General features: G+C 39.2%; 1 protein-coding gene and 1 pseudogene across 9 annotated transcripts in view; both read right to left on the reverse strand.

Moving 5' to 3' along the window:
- The window catches only part of ZC3H14 (zinc finger CCCH-type containing 14), a 56,990-nt gene that overhangs the window by 2,741 nt on the left and 33,585 nt on the right, over positions 1-20,664 (reverse strand). For 4 of the 9 annotated variants that reach the window (XM_053600982.1, XM_053600979.1, XM_053600978.1 and 1 more), the window contains 5 exons: positions 11,206-11,280; positions 6,396-6,555; positions 5,413-5,645; positions 1,371-1,491; positions 369-505 (listed from right to left, as the gene is read on the reverse strand). In XM_053600982.1, coding sequence (XP_053456957.1) covers positions 369-505; positions 1,371-1,491; positions 5,413-5,645; positions 6,396-6,555; positions 11,206-11,280 — 726 coding nt within the window. The remainder of the gene's footprint in view (positions 1-368; positions 506-1,370; positions 1,492-5,412; positions 5,646-6,395; positions 6,556-11,205; positions 11,281-20,664) is intronic. The other 5 variants (XM_053600986.1, XM_053600984.1, XM_053600983.1 and 2 more) reach the window with 2 other exon arrangements.
- On the reverse strand, positions 14,693-15,414 carry LOC128593190 (RWD domain-containing protein 4-like; annotated as a pseudogene).

Here is a 20,664-nt window from a genome sequence, read left to right on the forward strand (position 1 = left end):
CTGGGTTTGAACCTGCCAGCCGCTGGCGCCCTACTCCTTTGAGCCACAGGCGCTGCCCAGTCACACTTGCTTTTTTTCCTTTGCAGCGCAAGCGTGAAAGTTTATTGAGGAAGGGAGAGATGGGTTTACAGAACAAAGGTAAGATAAGGTTTACAGAGCAACATTTGTTTGCCACAGACAACAAACGGGCCCACTATAGCAACGAGGAAAAGACTTACATTTTACTCTTTGAACACTGGTGAGATTAACTGCTCCCATCAAAATAACTTCTAAAACTATTCCCCATGTTTGTTCAATTTTGTCTACAGTCATAAAATGTCACTTTCTACTTTTTTACCCAAATGGAGTATGTACTAAAAGTCACTAACCTGGTTTTGGAGGCAGTACTGGAATTCTTCTACTCAGATGAGTAAAAGGACAATCTGGTTTAGTACATTTTGCATCATATTTACAATTTGGGTGAACAAACAAACATTTTTCAGCAAATTTACAATTGGGGAAGGCTCTACAAAACAAAAACAGCACATTATTCATTTGTCGGCTTCTCAGCGCATTATCAGTTTTTGTAGAGGGCTCCTTATCTCTGCTATCTCCTCACTACTCCTTTTGAGAAATACAGGAGAAACAGAAGAGGATTCAGTACTCTATTCAAAGGCAGATACACATCAAAAGAGGACACAAATGTCTATTCCAAAGCTTGAGGTAACACAGGTCTTTGAAGTAAGCCAAGCCACATAAAAGGCAGAAGCTTATTTTGTGCTAAGAATCACACCACTTTCTCTGAAAGGTCTATATATTTTCCACAGTATATTCAATACAGCATAGCCTACATGCGAGGCTTGCTGGAAAGACTCTTCCCGTGGTCTCCTTAAATGTATAGCCATATAAATCCCGTATTAAAATTTCCTTAAGGAAATTGAAACATGGAAAGGTTTCCTCGATAGAACCCAGACTACACGAAAATTCTAAAAACCATCTCACAAAACTCATTACATTGAAGAAAAATTTAACCTAAGTCCAAAATATGGTTTCATTACCTGTAACTTTATCTTCCACTCCTGATTATGTATATGAACATAATCAGACCAAGTGGAGCAGTTATATCATATAACTCAATAGGAGTTAGCATCTCCTAAAGTGCAGACATCTCAACCCAGATATCAGTAAGTCACAGGTCTGAGCACAAAGAAGCCTCCTCCCCCAGCAAAAACATGTCCACAGAAGTCTGCTGCTCTCAGAAAGGGAGGCCATGGGCAGTACCACTGCATTTAGTTATATAACTCAAATTTGTCCACAGAAAAGAAAGAACAAAATAAGCTATAAGATACAGACATTAAACTGAAAACCAGAATCCGTGTGATGCTACTCACTTGCAAGGTGATATGGGATGATGGTAAGCACACTCATCACCATTTTTACAAGCAGGCCAGTACTTGCAGCGTTCCAAAAGCTTTTCTGGCTTCTGTGTCACACTCAGTTCACTCATCTCAGCTACAAAAGAAAAGGAATTTAAAGTATCTCAATTATGATCAACTCAGTACATGCCACACCTCAACAGATTCCCCTCAAACCTCGGCCTTCAAAAAAAAATCTACTTTTCAGCCATATAAAATAAGCCCAAATAATCTGATCAACACTGATAACAGAATCCCATAAAAGATTACCAAGAATGAGAATATATAGTTCTCATTGTGAAAGGAAAGTGGACAGTGATTTTGCAACTAGGACTGAAGTTTTCACCAAAGATTCTAATTCTAAACATTATTTAAGAGCTGAATTAAATATAAAAGTAAGGGAGCCAATAAAATTAAGTGGAAACTGAAAACACAAATTTGGTGATAAGGAAATGTGAACTAATCCTCAAATCCCAGTGTGGTCCAAATCACACAAAAGTTTTCCCACTTGCTGAGAATTTTCAATTCCCTAAGTGCAGGTGCTCAACTCACAGCAATGTCTGAAAGGAGAGCAAAACACTTTTGCCTACCATGGGTCACAAATGCCATTACCTGTAAGGGAGAAGGCAGTTCACGGAGTAAGACTGGTACGTTACACAAAGGGATAGGTGGGGAACAGCAATCTGGAAAGCAGTTTTATGCCCAATCGCATCACTCACAGGGTCACATCCAATTACATCATCTACTACTATGCCACCTATGTTGCCAGATTTTCTCCTGTTTAAGTAAGCCAAGACTATGCCTTTTCATATGACAGCGAAATTTTGAGTCAAATTTAGAACATCAAATAAAACAAGTAAACTACCCCTATGGGCCGATTCAGCTGCCAATTTTTCTGGCCTGAGACACTCTAACCAAAATCCCCCACATCATGGATGTTACATATTATGGTTCACCTGTGCATTTATGAAAGCAAATAGTATTTCATCTATATTCTTCTAGTCCTCTTGCCTGAGGTCTGGCAGTTCAAATCTGGCTCTGCAACTTAGTAGCTTAGCTAGAGACTTTTGGCAAGTATCATCTAAACTCTGTGAACTTTAGTTTCCTCATCTATACAAAAAGAAAATAATGCCTTCCTCAAAGTCTGATGATTACATGGGAAGAATGAAAAACAGCCCACCCTGGACAGATGGGGTGGCTCCCAGCACTTTGGGAGGCCAAGGAAGGGAGATCACTTGAGGCTCGGAGTTGGAGACCAGCTTGGGCAACAGAGTGAGACCTCATATTTATAAAAAAATTTAGCATAGGCTGGATGCTGTGGCTCGTACCTGTAACCTAGTATACTGGGAGGCCAAGGTGGGTAGACTGCCTGAGCTCACAGGTTTGAGACCAGCCTGAGCCAGTGGGAGATCTCGTCTTTAAAAATAGCTGGGTGTTGTTGTGAGTACCTGTAGTCCCAGCTACTGGAGAGGCTGAGACAAGAAAATTGCTTGAGCCCAAGAGTTTGAGGTTGTTATAGAACTATGATCCACCACACTCTACGCAGGGAGGAGACTCTTATCTCCAAAAACAAAAAAAAAAATTAGCACATGACTGTAGTACTAGCTATTCAGGAAGCTAAGGGGAGATGACCACCCAGGAGTTTCAGGTTGTAGTGAGCTATGAGTGTGCTACTGTACTCCAACATGGGTGACAGAGTGAGAAACAAAAACAAAAACAGGCAACAACCAAGTCATAACATACCAATACCAATAGCAGCAGCAGTAGCTAGTACCATGAGTACTTTGTTCCAGTGGCCCAACTTCCATCCGCATTACTGGAGAACAAGGCACACAATCCAGTCGTGCAGCCCAGATGGAAGCATCATCAAAGAGTTAACTTGACTATGCCTGATATATACATTTTCTATGCTACTTAAAAATACTAAGTCATGGGAGGTACCTGTGGCTCAAAGGACTAGGGCACAGGCCCCATATGCTACAGGTGGTGGGTTCAAACCCAGCCGGGCCAAAAAAAAGTCCTTTATTTTACCTCTAAGAAACGTAAGTATTCTAAGTTCCAAAGAAAATCTGACAGGACTGGAAGGAGTTTTTCTAACTTACGTTTGTGTCATCCCTGCTGAGAAAATGTCTTAGACTATGGTATACACCTGAGAACCCAGTACAAATGAAAGACTGAGCGAATACTCACTAGCTGGAGAATGAATAAAGTAGTAAGGTACTCAAGAGTAATATTAAAGAATTTAATATTTCACAAGGAAACTTTACCTTCTTGATACATACAAAGGCCATGGCCTCTGGTTTCCCCAAATGACATTTACCTCATAAACTAATAAAATTTTTCCTTAAGTTTTAAGAGGCAAATTCACTTTTTACTGAAAGCTAAAAAATCTGTACCACCATTAATGGGGACAGGGGCAGCTTAAAATAGATGTCACTATTGTAGTGCCCTTGAAATAACTCTCCAAAAAAAAAAAAAAAATCAATCAAAAGTAATTACAAAGTTTCAAACTCCCTGCCAAGAGAAGTGCTGCAGAGGCCAGACTCCTGGTGACTAGTTAAGCAGCAGTCTCTCCAGCCAGCCAGGCTCCGCTATGCCCTAGTATTACAAAGTATCATCTCTGAGCAATAGCAAAACATTTTGAGTTTCTATTCAAAGCAAGGGGGAAGAGGCTCACCACTCATCATGGAGGTCTCCACACCAATGTTTTTGCTACTACATACATACCACTAAAGCCTAACATGGACATTTACTAAGCTACCAAATTGAAAATCACAAACAGTAAAAAACAAGAATTTTCATATTTTACACAACACAAATTCTGCATTGCCTCGCTACTACAGTTCTTCCCGTTACTGTTTTTATGTTTCTTCCTGTTGACAGGATGAGATTTTCTTTTTCTTTGAGACGGAGTCTCACTATGTGACCCTCGGTAGAGTGCTGTGGCATTACAGCTCACAGCAACCTCCAACTCTTGCACTTCAGCAATTCTCTTGCCTCAGCCTCCCAAGTAGCTAAGACGACAGGCACCTGCCACAACGCCCAGCTATTTTTTATTTTTTGTGGTTTAGCTGGCCCAGGCCAGGTTCAAACCTGCCACCCTTGGCATATGTGCCTGGCGCTGTCACCACTGTGCTATGGGCACCGAGCCAGGATGAAACTTTCAATTTTCATAATCAAAATTATGAAACTATTTTGCAGCAGGAAAAGCACTCAGGTTAAAGCTAATAGTATTATCTCTTTACCAATTCTTGATCTCCCCCCTAAAATCTGAGAAAGGTATTCAATACATTTTCATATCTCTATCAAGAGGATTACATAGAAAAAGTTTCAAAATCCATCAGTTTTTTTCTTTCAATTTGTTCATTTATAAGATTCAGTAATCATCTACCCGGTGAGTAAAGAGGTGTTTTCTAAAAATTTTTTCAAATATGAGAAGCACAGTTACTGTTCTGTCATGAATGAAAATGCAAGTGGGGATCCAGCAAAAACAGCAGCCTAAAAGCATGGCACTGTCTGAACTGCATTTTTCTGAGTGCTGCCAAGTAGTAGAAGTTCTTTTCCTACACTCCCAAGAAATATCTTGACACATTAGGTGAGAAAGTCCTTTCAAAGAAACTTCACTGAGACAGAAATAGCATCAAAAACCAAATTCATTTTTCTCTCAAGTTAATTACAAAAGACTATTGCTAGTACGAGGTGAAAGTGACAGTATGGTTTCTAGAGAAAAATGAGTAAACAAGGCATCAAGAATGATGGTCCATCCGTTAACAAACATAAAGGAGAGGAATTTTTAGTTGCCATGGCTGAATTCCATTTTAGCACCAGAATAACAGCCCACCTATGAAACATACCCAGGAGAAACAGCCTGAAATTTAAGTGGTGGTTAAAAGGTCACCACTGAACACAAATCAAAGCAAGGGCTCTGACCAATACTCAAGGGAGAGAAACAAGTCCAAGATTCCCTTCACAATGACAGCACGCTCTGAGAAGGGGGAAGTCTGAACTCTCAACACACCGTTGGAAAAGCTACCATTTGGGTCCTCAAGCTGCCTGCTCAGCAACTGCAGCTGCTGTGGGTGGAGGAGACCTCTGAGTCCCTTGTTTGAGGCTGCAGTTTGGTTTACGGGTTTCATTCCTTCAAAGCACATGTCCTCCTCTTGATCTGACATGTATCCTGGGGGGCTGGGGACACCATCCAGCGTCACTATAAACTTGGGACTTGCAGGTTTATCTGGTTGTACAAGATCTCTGCCAGACAGATAAAAAATACCATAGAATTAGGGAAACAAACACAAAATGCTGAGTCTCCTAAAGTGATCTTCAGTAGAACTATCACTCTCTTGTTTTGCCTTTGCTTCAATAAAAAAAGATTCGGAAAGACTCCAGGTGCAGCATTAATGGGTTTCTGCTAACACACTATAGCCACAAGCGATCACTCGGCATCACCAACAGTGGCCTTCCAGCCTGCACTTACTAAGGACAATCTTTTCTCAACCCTGACCCCACTGTCCACCTGATCCTCATAGGGTTAACATGGAGATAAACCAAAGAATTAGCATTGATGCTCAGAACACAAGGGCCAGCAGTTTTACATTTACACTAATTTTATTATCTGTACTTGTGTTCCCTTATAGAACACATAGTCCATTTCCTAAGGAAAGAATCTCCTAAACTTGATGTGTTAACTCTCTTCAGAGAGAGTTCTTGATTAGGTCACCTGGCTTTTAAAATTTTATTTCCTGGATGTGCATAAAGAAAAGAATCTTATCAGTGGCATTAAATCATACACTGACCTTTTATTTGAAGGTTAATGGATTTCTGAATAAGAAAGATGAAATGAAATTTTTGAAAACAGAATCTGGATAACTATTCATGAGCTGACTACTGAATCAATAAAAGCACTATGCTGGAGGCTGGGAGAGGGAAGCAGGGAACTAATAGTTAACCTGCACTATCTAATCACACAAAGTATCTACACAAGAAAAAGAAACCATCTACCGTGTATGTATAAGGTGTCCTGAAAGTACCCGAAGGGTATCTGCAGTCTTCATCCCCGACTCTTGGGTTGGTGTCACTACTACTTCCTCAGACAGCTTTGGCTTCTTCAGAATAAATGATCTTGTGTCTGCATGGACCATGGATTCCATGTCATAGTAATCTGAGCCAAAAGAATTGGCCACAAATGTTTACTTTTGAATATACCTTGCATTCCCAACATCACACATGTGAGAAGACTGTCAATCTTTTATATATCCATAATTACTTTCAAAAGAATATCACAACTGGTTCTACTCAGGAACAGGAATGTAATTCTATTCCAAATATTTTTTCAAAGAACTCAAGGAGTCCTTTCCTCATATGGCACATTACAAATGATTCTAATTAACATTCCCTCCCTACAATAGTAGAGAAAGGTTCTCATGAGGGTACTTAATGGGGTATTAACAATATACCCTTTTAAGTACAATAGTCTTTTCTAAAAACATGAAGAATTGAAGAGTCCTAATACTCTCTGAAATTATGATTCACACAAATTGTTGAACTACTTTTCTAAAACCTGTTTTGCTCATTTTACGCAGTATAACTTACAGAGAAGAATAGATGCTGATAAAAAGAATTCTAAGTGGCACAGTCCCTACCTAGTTATAGAAAGAAGGTATATGGAAAGGGAATTTTAAGATGAATGGGCATTTTTTTTAATTTATAGCAACAAAAACACTGACCTTCAATGCAAATAACCAAAAGCTCACATCATCTATAACATTCTTCTTAAGACTATTTTATAAAATATGCTAAGACCTGAAGCCCAGGTCTAGCCTATCAATATGCCTTGAGTGACTAAAGTTAATCCACTTCTTTTAAAGCTAAGTGTTAAAAACAGAGACCAAAATTCACAGGGTATCATTCATGTTCATTTACTAAATGAGGAGAACTGAGCCAAGTATATAAAGAAAACACATGATTCCAGAACTTCATGACCCAAAAAGAGATCCAAAAAAGGAATAAAGAAAGTAACCCTCTCCAGCTGGGGAATTAAGAAAAAGCTTACCAAGGACAAACATCTGAAGTGGGTATTAAAGGGATGAGCAGGAATAAACTTGGGTAGAAAGAGAGTGAGAGAGTAAATAGAACTCTTTAGGCAAAGGGAAACACAGAAAGGCAGGGGCTTTCACAGGCCTAGAGCGTTCACGAGAAGGTAAAATGTGTGTGTGTAGTGGGCTGAGCAGGTAAGAGGCAAGGAAAGCTGAAGCACATAATAAAGGATCTTGTGTCAATGACTTTGGATTCTGGTCTAGTAGTAACAAGAAATCAAAAGAATTCCTATGTAGGGAAGTGACCTGATCAAATCAGTTTTTGGAAAAACAGTCTTAAGAAAGGAATGGAGCCCTAGATCTTAGAGGCGGCATCGTGAGGCTCTGTCCTACTCTAACACAATCAAGAGGGGAGAAGAGGCAGGACGAGCTCCCTGATGGAGCACCCAACAGCAGCCGCACTTTCCCACCACCACCCCACCAAGGGGCAGGCCTGCCTTCCCCAGCCAGGATACGAGGGGTGGTAAAGGGAGACAGACATGGAGAAAACAGAGATGGGAAACAGGAAAGGAGAGAGAGCTGAGTTAAAAGAAGGCAAAGACAAAGTTCAACGTTCACTTTATTCATTGTGAAGTCTTTGTGGGGCTGTTGTGTTTAGAATGAAGCTGAAAAGTCAGACTTGACCCTCAAGAGAAGAGAAATAAGGAAAACAGTTAAATGGAAGGTGAAATAAGAGTGTTTCATTTTATGTATTCAGGGCTGTCATCTCTCACTGAATCCTCGCCTGAAGCCTAAGAAGTTAAGAGTTTTCCTCCCATGTTATAGATGACCAATTTGTAGCTCTAGGTTCTTAATTGACTGAGGTCTCACAGAGAGCAAAAGCAAAGCCCAGAATTTGGCCCAAGGGCTGCTGCTTTCCTTTTCACCAACCTGAAGTGTGAAGCTATTTTACTAGTTCACACCTTGGGAGAATGTAGAAGAGATGAAAATAATGCTGAGTGTAAGACACAGGGCAAAGCTAACTAACAGTGTAAAGGGCAGTGCAGGAGACAAGCTGATAAAGAAGAATGAACGAAAATGAGAGGGGTGGGGAGAGAGAGAAAGAAGGATCAAAGAAACATGGGAATACAAGGGGCTATAGAGTTTAGGAAGGTGTGTGTTGAAAACAGAGCGTTCCATCCTACCCAAGCTGCTGGTCACCTCTGAAAGCTGAATGTTAGCAGCCTGAATCACACAGAAGTGAGTGACATCTGGGTGAAGAACATGGGCTGAATCCATGCATTTGGTTTTTGTTCCCTCCTGTAACCCCACAATAGTGTCTAAAAGGTTTTTTTTTTAAATAAAAGCATAAACCCATAAATAAAGTCACCATAAAAGGGGAGCCGGTCACATTCAGAAAGCAGAAAACAGACGAATAGGAACTAACTCAGTAAAGATCTGCAATGGCTAAATTCTAAACCAATAGTGAAGCAATACAAGCTCTAAATTCTCCGAAGGCTGAGAACTTAGCAGAAAAGACCTTGGAAAGAAATGGTGAAGACAAAGCCAAACAGAGGTAAGTCAGAGAGTCCATTTAAAAAGCAGTGAATTCTTCCTAAACTCCAAATTCCACTTGTCTGTTTTGCTCTGGTCCACATGGCACTCATCTCCCCATATGAAGACATACGGGATGCCTGGAGATGTGCTTGCTCCTGCTGCTTACTGCTGGAGAGGCCCGTGGATGAAGCATCAAGATCTCCGTTGGAAAGACACTACAACAAACCAACCTAAATATATACTATTAAAATTATGTTCTTAAAGGCAGTTAGTTTTCCTGATAACTTCTATCCATTTCATACATTCTCCCTTGGAAGAAATGGAGCTTTAGACTCTTGAGAAATTAAGGATAGAGGTTCAGTCAACCAAGAGAAGCCAGGTATATTGAAAGAAGTGCTGTACTAAAATGAGGAAGGGGATGTTAAGTAAACATTGCGTAATAAATAATGTGGAGGTGCTCCCCCCAGTTTTCTCTCCCCACTTAGCACCCAGAACTCTGGCAACCAGGCCTGCAAGATCTTCTTTGGCAAAGGTGACCAACCAGAGAGAAAAGACCTGAAACCACTGACATATCAAGCACCCCCAAACCACATAGGACAAATCACTCTCTACTGCAGGTTCTACATTCAGATATGAAACCAAAATCCCCCATGCCCCAACTCATGCACCCACAAAACCAGTGAGTTTTTTAGTGGCCCACTCTTAAATACAAAACAACACAGGATTCTGAAATGTCTGAGGAAAACCTCTATCATGAAAGACAGTCAAAACAAACAGAGAAAACAAAACTAAGAAGGGGGAGGACAACCTCTAATACCTCAGAGAAGAAAAAGCATTGCATACATGAACACAATCAGAATGTTTTTAAAGTAAATGGAATATGCAGAAAGAAAAGGTCTTTATTTAGAAATAAAGATGTATAGGAGGTAAGTTAAAGGTTATAACCATTCATAAGCCTCAAAGAAGTACTTGAGGCTTCAAACTATTGAGTGCACTACGGACAAAAAGAAAAATTAAAGAAAACAAAACAGAAAGACTGCACAAAAGCTGAGGAAGTGGATATGACATACAGACCTATGCTAGTAAAACTTTCTGAAAGAAAACAGTCTTATGTAGAAAGCAGGATGGAATGCTGGGAAATGAGAGGGCAGCATCAAGGCTGGAGTATATCTGAATACTTCCACATGTAGAGTGAGAGGTAGAGACTAATGTTGAAGGAATATGGCAGCGTCATGATGTTCATTAGCTGGGTGGTATCTGGCATCTGGTGAAGTTTAACCAAAAGGACAAACACATCTTTTTGAGACGAAAGCTGGGGAAAGGTCAAGGGATATGGTCACTGACTAGGGGTCCAAATGGGAAAAAAAATTCAAGAGGGGTTAAAAGGAAGGGGCTAAAGGACCAGACCTTCCAACGAAGGGCAGACTTAGGGGGAACACAAGGAATGAGAAGATTTCAAGGACCAGTGATTCCCCTGCATTTGACCAGCAGTCATTCTGTAGGCACTGAACATCTACCTGGCAGGGGAAACCAAAGAGGACACAGAGATGAGTGAGGCACCAGCCCACTCCTGAAGTAGTTCATGTACTGTGTGTCAGGGGAAGTGACAGGTGAGATGGGTAAACAATCATTGTAGAACCTCTGTAAACTGACCACGCAGTGACTGTAACAAACTGGTCAACATACAGAGGTGGGCAACATTAAGAAACTAGGCCTTAGTACATGTGGTACTTGTCCAGTCTATGAAAATTAGGTCAATTGAAGGAGGTGGTCGATGTAGGGAGGTGGTCAACTATAGGGGTTCTACTGTAAATAACAGTGCCTGTAGAACAATCCTAGATGTGGCCATAAGATTCTAAAGTGAGGTAAAAAGTGAGGGTAAGTTGGAATAGGCAAAACAGGATGCTAAAGGAGCCTAGGGCAATGGCGCCAACTGGATAGAGAAGGAAAGTGACAAAGGGACTCAAGTTATCCCTGAAAGGAGTTAGCAGCCAGCAGGTACTAGGGAGCCAGGTGGAATGGCATGATAGGAAGAAAATTTATGAGGCAAAAAATGAAAACAGCATATAACATGAAGAAAATGTAGATCTTATCTCCTCGCCCTAATTTATTTTCACAGATCTAAACATAGCATGTTAGGGCAGGATCTAAGAGATACAAGGCACATTAAATGATGTGTAAGGAATGGAAATGGCAACTGAAAATTGCTAGATGATAGTGAAAATTTAAATATTACCAACCTTGACTGATCTGCAGAGTTTCTGCCATTACTGGGTCAATTTGCAGTCGGGATAATAATTGCCTCTGTTGAGTTCCTAGAACATAAATTTTAAAACTTCACTAAGCTTAATAAACAAACAATACCAGCGAGTATTTCCCAGAAATTAATCCTATTGGGTTCTTAAATGAAAGTCTCACTTAAAGCTTCACCAATGCAATTTAGGAGTATTAATAGACCAAAGATATATCCTGTAAGGCAAAAAGCTATACTCAGGCTTAAATCGACAACTGCAAGGGAGGACATTCCTGGAAGTAATGTCTGTGGGGAAGTAAAGGTAAAAGCATGGAAAAGCCAGGGAGGGTGCCTGGTGGACTAGCAGCTCACACAATAAACATGATAAGCAACCCCACTATCACCCGAGCTTCATTATATCTACTCCTCCACCTTTACAATTCCAAAACAAAGCACTAGAGAACTATGTAATCATGGAGTTCCTAAAAGACCAAACTATGGGATTGAATGGATGCAAAGGAAATAAACAAGTACAATACTCAGCTCAGAAGTCAGGCCATGAAAAGAATTGTTTGGATCTCCAGAAAAAAAGACAGCACCCTATGCTCAACTGTAGTTTTTGCCTCCCCCTCCCCACACATACCCCCCCGCCCCAAAAGGCTCACATCCGTGATACCAGCACTCAGCACTTTGGGAGGCTGAGGTGGGGCCATCGCTTGAGGCCAGGAGTTCAAGACCAGCCTGACAACATAGTGAAATGCTGTAATGACAAAAAAATTTAAAAATCAGCCAGGTGTTGGGGACTACAGTCTCAGCTTCTTAATAAGTGAAGGCAAAAGGACTGCTTGAGCCCAAGAGTTTGTAGTGAGCTATAATGATATAACTGCACTCCCAGCCTGGGCAACAAGCAAGATACTATGTCCAAAAATAAATAAATTAGTATTTTTTAAAGAGAGTACTTAATACTTTTTAAACAGATTAATAATATTAATTTCTAATCATATTCCTAATAGTCATACTGGGCAAAACAGTGACAAAGAACTGATTTTCTCTACCTCCAATTTGATGGTAAGCTCCTTAAGAATGGAAGAATGTCACACTTCTCTGTACCCTCCTCCCATCCCCACAAAATGCTTAGCAAGTATCAACTTCACTTAGAAGAAAAATGCTGCACTATGGTGTATGAAGGAAAGTAATTAGCAGGGCTCCAAATGCTGAAGTATTAGTAAGATGCCTACATGCTAACTTCGAGTACATCTATCACAACTGGTTTCACAAGGACAGGCTCTGCTTCCTTAGTGCAACATCTAAGTGGGCAATCTCTCATCAAGTACTATGTTTCATTAAAAGGTGTTTTTAAATTTCAAAAGCTATGTTCAGTTTGAAATTTTATCAGCTATTTTCTTTTAAAATGTGAGTTATATCTCATTACTCTTTAGTGGTGTATCCAAAAGAAAATGAATTCCTTCTGAAAATATCACAGCATAACACAAATCCAGAGGAACAGACCTGCAACCAGATGTCATTTCGGTCAGGTTGTATTCCTGGGGGGCAGTTTGGGAAACTGACATGTTACAGATTATAAAAGAATGCTCTTCCAGTCCAGACAGGTTCATATACCACAATAATTCTCTTTAACATCAACAGCAAATAATGAAAGAATTATACATTTTGAAATACCAGTAATTTCATACAGATACATACAAGGGGATCATTCTCTCTCATTTCCAGTTTTGCTTTATCTCTCTATACTTTTCAAAAATAATATTTTAGAGAGCTCTAGTAAAGAGAATGAAATTCTGATAAATTATAGGCTTCTAAACTGAAATTTTGTAGCATCCAAATGTGTCATTAGAGGTCTGTGAAAAATTCAAGTTTTCTATGAAGACAGATTAAAGGATGAGTACCTATAAGATGTTGTATGCTAAGAGTTTACCTTTCTCAATGTTTCTAAGGAAGCCAATTATTTTTACATCAGTAGCCCTTGACTGTGATTCAAAATCTACTTCCTCGCGAAGATCTTCAAACTGTTTGTTGCATTCAGATGTTGATGTTGAATATTCATTCATTTTAACCTCCAAAGATGAAATTTTAGCTTCATTCTGTGACACTCTAACATTCAGATCAAAAAGATTTGCTTCCACTGTCAAAATTGCTGCTTTCATTCCTTTAATTTCATTTATATCAGTTGATATCTTCCTTAAAAGATGGGAAATATTGTCCAGCTCATTCAGTGAACAAGAGGAACTTGCTACAGAACCTAAATCAACTGGCTCCGGTGAAAGAAAAAGTGGTAGAGACGGTGACGGAAATCTTGAAGACATTTTCATAAAATTCTCTCTCCCCCCTTAATATCTGGTAATTTTTCCTTCACAGCCCATTAAATTGTTTCATCAAAAGTAAAAACCAGTGATCTGTTACCTTAAGAGGTATTAAGAATGAATAACATTTGAAAACCTACAATTGAAAAGATACGGTTGTACATTTCTAGAGTCAGTCCTCAAAACTAAATTTAAAAATGCTACACACACCAGACCAATTATGTCTTCACTACAACAAAGAAGCCGTAATACGTAGCCCCTTGTGTCCTCTAAGTCCTACTTATAACTGCTCTCCAAATAAACCCTATTATTACATACAAAATAATCCTGACTTCTGATTGGCTAAAAACAGACATGTGACACACAAAGAATTTTTCTGTTATTTACTTCATATGACAAGTGCACTGAAGAGTTGCATCATAACCCAACATCATTATTATTTTCTATATCAATGATAAGTGTTTCTCCTTTCATCATTAAACTATAACTTTCAAGCTTCAGACTCGTTTTTTTTTACAGATAAATAAGAATTTATTAAAGTCAACTGTTTTCAACAATACAAAAACGAAATATTAAGGCATCTTGTACTTCCATCCTGGTTTATGCAGCAAAGAGAAATGTAGGTGAGAGCCAACACTAATCAAATGTTTTCCAAAATATTTGGCAGATTTGACTTTATGTTCTCCTATTTTACATGCCATTAAAAGCTGTTATCAAACACCTTGACCCAAATCAAGAGAAAAGTATAAATAGATACCAATTCACTAAAGGGAAGCAATTCACTCTTGAAAAATCAAAAGGAATTACAAAAAGTACCATGTATGAAGTTCAAATATTGGTATTTAAATTTCTCTGAAGCAATTTATGGTTCAGTAATTAAGCAAAAGAAGAGATGAAGACTTTATTTCAGATGAGAGGGCTATTAAAATGGATCATGCTCGGGAGTAACTGTTCAGTCAACATTCTACTCCATTGGATGACAGTTTGAAAGGGCTTCATGCTCCTTTAAAAAATACCACATCCACTAGAATAAGATCACATAAATTAACACTGGTTATTTTTTGCCATATTTATCCATTTATAAAGCTCAACAGGCTTTTTAAAATATACTAAACAGTAACATTTTCACCTTTTATTAAGGCAAGTTTGTGAAAATAATTTAACACAACCAGCTCTCTTCATGAACTTTCAGCTTACAACATTTTAAATATAGGAAACACACAAAAAATTGTTTTATAAAAGCCACCTTGATACCATAAAATAGTAATGAAAGATTGTGAACCCAGTTTACTTTGTAAAGAATCTTCTTTCCTTGTCTCAAATTCCAAGCACTATTCATCATCTTTAAAGCCAGTTTTGCTTAAATGCTTGACAACATCAATCCAATTCCAACCCCGAGGAAGTTCACCGTTGTGATCTGTTTTACCTGCCACCTTACGTTTCTGGGCTGTTGAAAGTTGTTCTTTTTTGTCTTTTTTCTTACTTGATGAGTTTGTATTAGGAGTTTCAACTGAGATTGTACTGCTTGTTGTTGCAAAATTAACAGGATGGTGATTCTCCATGAACCGCTCTTTACTGTCCCTGGCATATTCAAACAACGTGTAGGTCATCGCCGTTCCAAGGTTGACTTTCACTGCTTCCTGTAACTTGGCTAATATACTCTGCTTTACAGCTGATGATATGGTGTTGTTAAAGAAAGCATTCATCTATATAATTGGAGGTGTCTGTGTATATGTTTCTGTCCAGGAAATCTCTATTAGGCAGGCTTTGGGATCACCATTTTCACCTATCCTATATCGAAAAGAAACCAGACTTAATTCTCGGAAACTTTCATCTTCTTCATAAATAGAACGTAATGCTGCCAGTTCCATCTCCTGGTCCTCGTTGGCACTCATCGCGCTGACCGCCATGGACAACATTCGCGACAATGCAGGGAAAGCGAAGACAGTGGCCCTGAGGCCAGGGTGTCCCACTTCTGCGCCTCGGCTGGGGGCGGCACTCACAGACACGAATCCTGGGCGCCCCGGCTCTGGACAACGCCCAGCAGCAGGCCTGGGGCTGCGAGCCCCGACCCAGAAGCCGCTGCAAGTGGTATGGCCCGGAACCTCGGGAACAGCAGTTGCTTCAGACTATTTCTGAATTGGTTTATTGTACTTTGAGATTGATTTCCCCTTCAAAACAGTGTATGACAGTACTGACATGGATCCTTAGACACATGATCACAGACAAACCTCTTTAAAAATATATGTAGTAAGCGGGATGCAGTGGCCCATGCCTGTAACCCTAGCACTCTGGGAGGGGATTGCCTGAGCTCATGAGTTCCAGACTAGCCTGAGCAAAAACGAGATCCCTGTTTCTACCAAGAAAATAGAAAAACTGAGGCAAGAGGCTCGCTTTAGCCCAAGAGTTGGAGGTTGCTGTGAGCTATGATGTCATAGCACTCTATCCAGGGTAATAGCTTGAGACTCTGTCTCAAAAGAAAAAAAAAGTGGTAATAATGGAACTCAACTACAATTAACATATGAATTTATGGATGGAGAAATGAGAACTGAACTTTTGATTCTCAAAAACATGCTCCCATTCTATGGTTTGTCTTTTCTTTTTCCTTTTTTTTTTTTTATTTTTGAGACAGTCTCACTATGCCACCCTCAGTAAAGTACTATGGTGTCACAGCTCACAGCAACCTCAAATTCTTGGGCTCAAGTGATTCTCTTGCCTCATCCTCCCAAGTAGCTGGGACTACAGGAGCCTGCCACAATGCCCAGTTATTTTTTGTTGCAGTTGTCATTGTTGTTTAGCTGGCCTGGGCTGCTAAACAGGTTCAAACCCGCCAGACTTGGTGTATGTGGCTGGTGCTGTAACCACCGTGCTATGGGCGCCGAACTTTTTTTTGTTTTGATGGTATCCTTTGAAACACAAAAATTTTTAATTTGATGAAATCCAATTTTTTAAGTCACCTGTGCTTTCAGTCTTTCAGTGTAAGAAACCATTCCCTAATCCTAGGTCATGTAGATTTATACCTATTTTTTTTTCCTATGAGTTTTACAGTTTTAGCCCTCATATTTACATCTTTAATTCATTTTGAGTTTATTTTTATATATGGTATAAGGGTCCAATTTCATTCTTTTGCGTGTGGATAACCAGTTGTCCTGGCACTATTTGTTGGAAAGACTATTGTTTCTCCATTACATTGTCTTAGCACTCTCACCAAAGATCAATTAGTTATAAACATTTAGGTTCATTTCTAGACTTTAATTTTTATTCCATTGTTATATACTCATTCTTATGCCAGTGCCACACCATTTTGATTATTATAGCTTTGTGGTAAATTTTAAAATCAATATATAAGACCCTTTCAACATTGTTTTTCAATGGTTTTCGTTATTCTACTTTTATTGTTTTGCTGGTTAACCGTTCCCCCCTCCATTTCTGGCTATTCTAGGTCCCTTTTTTATTTCCATATGAACTTTAGAATCTGCAAGCAAATTTCTGTAAAAAGCAACCCAGAATCTCACAGAAGACTGAGTTGAATCTGTAGATCAATTTGGGACTACTGCCATCTTAACAATATCAAAGTCTTCCAAACCATTAATATAGAAAATCTTTCCAAGGCTTTAGTTTGACAAAAGCCGTTTTTTACTTCGGTTTATTCTCCAGGGAACAAACAAGCTGTTCAATATATAAGGATGCAAGTTGGTGGGGCACACCATTCACCACAGCCAAAAGTAGTTTTAGAAGAACTGTACCCTTTGAGTCCCAGATGTCACTCACAATAACAAAAGCTAAGTGCTAGAATTTATGTAATAAGAATCTTCATTCATTTCTCCCCGTACCTATAAGTTAACTGTAATTCATCCAAATTTGTAGGCAGAAGACAATCGGTAAAATTGCAAAACGAGAATTTAGATTCACACAATTTTTCAGAGCACCAACTGCTGGATAACATGTAGCAGTAACATTAAAAGCAACCTATCTTCAGCCAGCACCACCTGCAAACCAGTTAGTTCACTAGAGGGCAGCAAACAACCCCAGTGAGAAAAGTAGGACAGGGGTCTGAGAGAAGTAAGTACTTAAAAATAGCACTTTTGCTGCTTCCTGCATTAACTTAAGCAAAGACTTAAGTGCCTAGCCCAACTTAGGCAAAGACTCTTTCACAGATTCCAATATAAATATCCATCCTCAGAGAAAAGTTTATGTACTTTAGCATTTACTCCTTATGTTAACTTTGAGATAAGTACTACTGTTAACACTGCTTGTAGAATAGGAAACTGGGGCAAAGAGAGGTTAAAGTCAGCTAGGAAGTGACAGCGGCTGGATTAACATTTTAGACACTTTAGGTAGTCTGGGTCCCTACCTATAATTACTATGTTGTTATACCTCTTTCTGTGATACATTAAGTAGAGTAAAACATGTCACAAAGAACTATGTGTGGTATAGTTTTATTTTCTATGCCTATTTATGTGTGTACATAAATAATCATATAATAACACTTTATACAACAGTGTTTCCCTTCAAGGAAGGCAATGCACAGAACAAAGGAGAGGGATTGTCCTCATTTTCTCTGAATATAAAAGCTCTTCTTCTCATAGTAGTATCTTTCATAGTATTTCCAGTCCAACATGATATAGCGAGCATGTGTATTTTAAAAAGGAAGTAAAGAATTTGAAAAAGACATAAATCTCAACATACAACCGTGTTTTCCAAATTGAATTTCTAAATTATCCACTGAGGTGCAGGAAGAAAATACAAGAAATTCTATTGTATTAGAAATACTTGTATCTCGGCTCAGTGCCTGTAGCTCAGCAGCTCAGGTGCCAGCCACATACACCAGAGCTGGTGGGTTCCAATCCAGACCGGGCCTGCCAAACAACAATGACAACTGCAACAAAAGAAATAGCCGGGCATTGTGGCAGGTGCCTGTAGTCCCAGCTACTTTGGAGGCTGAGGCAAGAGAAGTGCTTGAGCCCAGGAGTCTGAGATTGCTGTGAGCTGTGATGCCACTGTACTCTACTGAGGGCGACATAGTGAGACTGTGTCTCAAAAGAATCAGATGGGTAACTACCTTCTCAGCATAAACAATGGAAGTCTCAAGACCATTATTTTGCCTTCAAAGTTTTCAGAAAAATGATTTGAATGTAGATTTCTATATTTAGCCAAAGTATCAAGGATAGCTTCAGATTTGCAAACATTGAGAAAATTTTACTCCCATAATCTTTCTTATGAAGTTTCTTCATAATGTAATTACAAAATGGAAAATGCACAAAAAAAAACAAAAACAAAAACAAAGTGGGATGTGAGAAATGTAGAGCAAACTCAGGAGAGGAGTACATCCTACGACAAGGCTTTGAAGCAGGCCTCGAGAGCAAATAGATTAGAAAAGGAAGAGAGAGGCTGCAAAAAGGAAGGCACCTAAGAAAAAAGGGGAACCTAAAGACTCAAAAGTAAAGAATAGTAGACTTTTAGACTATGGTACAAGTAGGAAATGAAAAAAGGTAAAATAAGATATAGGAACCTAAGGAAAACAAAAAATTGTAAGAGGGGAAAATATGAAAACATCTCTAAAGAATTCCTACAAAAAACCGTACAAGAAAGACAATGTAAATTTGGCTAATAACATTTATTTAGTCTTTAATGCTTTTTGCTTTTCTACTTTTAGAACTAATCTACTATAATACACTTAGCTAAAAAACAGAACAAAAATGTAAATGTGATCTCAACTTCAACAATATAAAAATTACATGGCTAAGTGTATTCATGGAGCCAAAAAAATACAGATGACAGAATTTAGAAGATGGAAGAAAGAAGGAAGAAACAAGAATGAATGGCTCATGACTACCTGGGAGGTCAAAATAAAAAGAGGATTGTTTTAAGTCTAAGAGTTCAAGGTTACAGTGAGGTATGATTGCACCACCACACTTCAGCCTCAGCAACAGAGTTGAGACTCTGCCTCTGAGACGAAAAAAATAGAATCAAAGGACGTATCTTCCAGCAATCAAAATATGCCAAAATCGAAGACTCAAATACATTGAAACAGTTAATCAGACAAGAAATATTAATTTTAGGTGTATTACTTGAAATTATAAAAAATAACCAAGAAATGATGTAAAAACAGTAGTTTTACTTTATAAGCTTAGAAGAATGTTAGATCCTGACACATCATAGCAAATCAACAGATATCCATAGCTAATAAATAAAGAAATATTAGTATATTATTACAGACATGGAAAAAAATTAAAGGACTGAAAGTGGTGGCTTTAGGCCAGGTGCGGTGGCTCACACCTGCAATCCTAGCACTCTGGGAGGCCGAGGCAGGTGGATTGCTTGAGCAGAAGAGTTTGAGACCAGTCTGAGCAAAGGGAGACCCTGTCTCTACTAAAAATAGAAAAACCAGCTGGGCACTGTGTGGGTACCTGCAGTTGTAGCTACTCGGAAGGCTGAGGCAAGAGGATCTCCTGAGCTCAAGAGTTTGAGGTTGCTGTGAACTATGACGACACAGCACTCCAGCAAGGGCACAGCTTGAGACTCTGTCTCAAAAAAAAAAAAAAAAATAGAAAAAAAGTGGTGGCTTTTGGGGAGAGAAGCAACGCATGGAGAAGAATGAAGCAAGGAATACTGCTCTTAATTTTTATGTATGTATGTATTTTTGGAGACAGAGTCTTACTCTGTCACCCTGGGGAGAGTGTCATGGCATCATAACTCACAGTGATCTCAAAACACCTGCGTTCGAGCAATCCTCCTGCCTTAGTCTCCCAAGCAGCTGGGACTACAGATACCTGCCACAACGCCCAGCTAGTTTTTCTATTTTTAGTAGAGATGAAGTCTCTGCCCTTGCTCAGGTTGGTCTTGAACTCTTTTTTTTTTTTTTTTGGCCAGGGACAGGTTTGAACCTACCACCTCCATTATATGGGGCCGGCGCCCTACTCCTTTCAGCCACAGGTGCTGCCCTGGTCTTAACTCTTGAGCTCAACCAATCCACCTAGTCTCCCAGAGTGTTAGGATTATAGGTGTGAGCCACCAAGCCCTGACTGCTTTTAATTTTTAACATTTTTAGAATGTTTTTCTAATTTATGTGAGCAGATATTAATGGACATTTTTTCATTTTCCAAATTTTCTACGATGGTGAATATTTCATAATGTAGTAAGAT

The sequence above is a fragment of the Nycticebus coucang genome, chromosome 9 (assembly GCF_027406575.1).
Source record: "Nycticebus coucang isolate mNycCou1 chromosome 9, mNycCou1.pri, whole genome shotgun sequence".
Lineage (NCBI taxonomy): Eukaryota > Metazoa > Chordata > Mammalia > Primates > Lorisidae > Nycticebus > Nycticebus coucang.